Source organism: Gekko japonicus, unplaced genomic scaffold (genome assembly GCF_001447785.1).
Source record: "Gekko japonicus isolate JY-2015 unplaced genomic scaffold, Gekko_japonicus_V1.1 scaffold2643, whole genome shotgun sequence".
NCBI classification, from domain to species: domain Eukaryota; kingdom Metazoa; phylum Chordata; class Lepidosauria; order Squamata; family Gekkonidae; genus Gekko; species Gekko japonicus.
Genome location: NW_015162031.1, coordinates 11884 through 14367, shown reverse-complemented (window position 1 = coordinate 14367; position 2484 = coordinate 11884). Strand labels below are relative to the sequence as shown.

At 39.5% G+C, this 2484-nt stretch overlaps 1 protein-coding gene across 1 annotated transcript; it reads left to right on the top strand.

The window, feature by feature from the left end:
- Positions 1–1261: 1261 nt before the first annotated feature.
- On the top strand, positions 1262–2179 carry LOC107105544 (olfactory receptor 14C36-like). The gene has a single exon (XM_015405540.1). The coding sequence runs from the start codon at positions 1262–1264 to the stop codon at positions 2177–2179; it is 918 nt and encodes a 305-aa protein (XP_015261026.1).
- Positions 2180–2484: the final 305 nt, after the last annotated feature.

The window sequence follows — 2484 nt, the reverse complement described above, 5'->3', positions numbered from 1 at the left end:
AGGAGTCTGAGTGCTCAAACAGACCAGGTTTTACAATAGTTCCCTCCCCCCCAAAGTAAAGTAATAAGTTGTTTTAAGAACAATTACAAGTTCTACTTCAAAAATGAAAGTCTGTATACTTTAATGGAAAGTTAATGTATGTCAATAGAAAGATTAATAGAAAGATTGGACACACAGAGGCACCATTTGATTAGGATTAAGGGATTCCTCTATTTTTTCTGCCTAGTTCCTCATATTGCATCAAAGCCGTGGGACAGAAACAAGTGGAGAATAAGTTTGCTGAAAATATATGGTGAATGCACCCATTTTTCTTCATAATGTTTTAATCAGTTCAGCCTTTTAAAAGATGGAGGGAAGCGAACTGGTCCAGCTAGCTGGATCCAACTCTGTATAATTTTCAAAATCTGAAACTGATCCCCTCCGCCAAATGTACAGGGACAGAGAAATGATGTGACTGCCTGGTTAAGGACTATGCCATGTGATGTTATTTGTGGAAAATTAGAAGACGAAGGACTGAATCCTTCCAGGGGTTTTTGCTCAGTCCTGTGAAAATCCCCTCCATCCCACATTACATTTGTTTACTTAGAAAACCATTGCCACTTCCCCCAGCTCTACATACCCCATCACACATTAGTTCTGTACAAGCAGATCCCATGAGCCACAGCATAGCCTTTTGTCAGGTCAAGGATGATCCCTTCTCACTTTTGCACCAACAGAACAAATGCCCGGATACAACCCAGGCAGGGATGTCTCATTGTCCCAGTCATTAGTAATTCATTTTCATCCAAAATGAAATTATTAAAATGAGGGGAGGTTAAAGGAAGACTCTGCACATGGAGTACCTAAAGGAGAAGGTGCTGAATGTATCTCAGGAGATAATCAGGGTAAACCCTGGTTAGTATTTGGATGAGAAACCATTAAGAAACTCCATGGTTGTTATGCAGAGGAAGGCAATAGCAAACTCCACGGTTGTTATGCAGAAGTAGGCAATAGCAAACTGTCTCTGTTCATTTCTTGATTTAAAACCCCTACAAGCTAGCTATAAGGCAGAAGGGACTTGACTTCACTTTCGTCCATCACTGAATGAGGATGGCAGTTTTGGTCTTGGTATTAATTTTAATGAGCAAACTAGAAATATGTTTCATCCTCATCACCCAGTTTTAGAAATGCAGCTTAACTCATTACTCAATGGAACTGTATTTTTTACAGTTTGCATTCCATTTCCTTCCACAGGCAGAATGTAATTTGTAGTGAGTGCAAAATGTCCAGCAACACTTCAGGATCTGACTTTCTGCTCCTGGAATTCTCAGAGGTTTGGGAACTACAGATTCTGCACTTTCTTGTGTTCCTTTTATTGTATGTGGCAACTCTTACTGGGAACCTTCTCATCATCTTTACAATAGCCTTTGATCATCATCTGCACACCCCTATGTATTTCTTTCTCATGAACTTGGCCATGCAGGACCTTGGTGAAATTTCAGTCATTGTCCCCAAATCCATGATGAATTCCCTCATGAATACCAGACACATTTCTTACGCTGGGTGTGTTACTCAAGTGTTCTTTATTGTTTTCTTTATAGCGTCTGATATTTTCCTCCTCACAGTCATGGCGTACGATCGGTATGTTGCCATTTGCAATCCGTTCCAATATGAAATGATAATGAACATGAGGGATTGTATTAAAATGGTTGTCACCACATGGATCAGCGGTCTTCTCTATGGAGCATTGCACACCAGTGGTACCTTCACAATTTCCTTCTGCTCTAACATTGTTAATCAGTTCTTCTGTGAAATACCACAGTTACTTAAGCTTGCTTGTTCTGATTCATACCGCATTGAGCTTGGGGTGATTGTGTTAAGTGTCATCCTAGAGTTTGGGTGTTTTATCTTCATTATTGTAACTTATATACATATCTTCATTGTGGTGCTTAGAATCCCTTCTGTGCAGGGAAGAAACAAAGCCTTCTCAACATGTCTTCCCCACCTCATGGTCTTCTCCACATTAATACTCACTGGATCCTTTGTCTACCTGAGGATGAATTCAAAAACCCCTTCCCATCTTGATTTAATATTATCTGTGATATATTCCATGATTCCACCCATGCTGAATCCTTTGATCTACAGCATGAGAAATCAAGAGATCAAAGTTGGCGTGAAAAAACTATTAAGTTTAAGGTAGCCTTCTAACACTTCTACGGTTTTCTTCTTTACGTATGGACTGAAAGCTGTATGTAGTTTATTGCAAACACAGGAACTTCTGGAAAACATTTATGCCTTTATTCTGACAGTAATGAAATGCCTTCTGTATTACAGGGTACATTCATGTTCCTCCATTGGCAAGCCTTCATTGGCAAGCCTGCTTTTCTCACATCACATGCAAGCTGATCTATGCTCTTTTAGTTTTGCCTGAAGTACATCTAATTTGCTGCTGTGCATGGAAATAAGTAAAAAAAGAACTATGATTGATGAAACTGTTCTCTATGA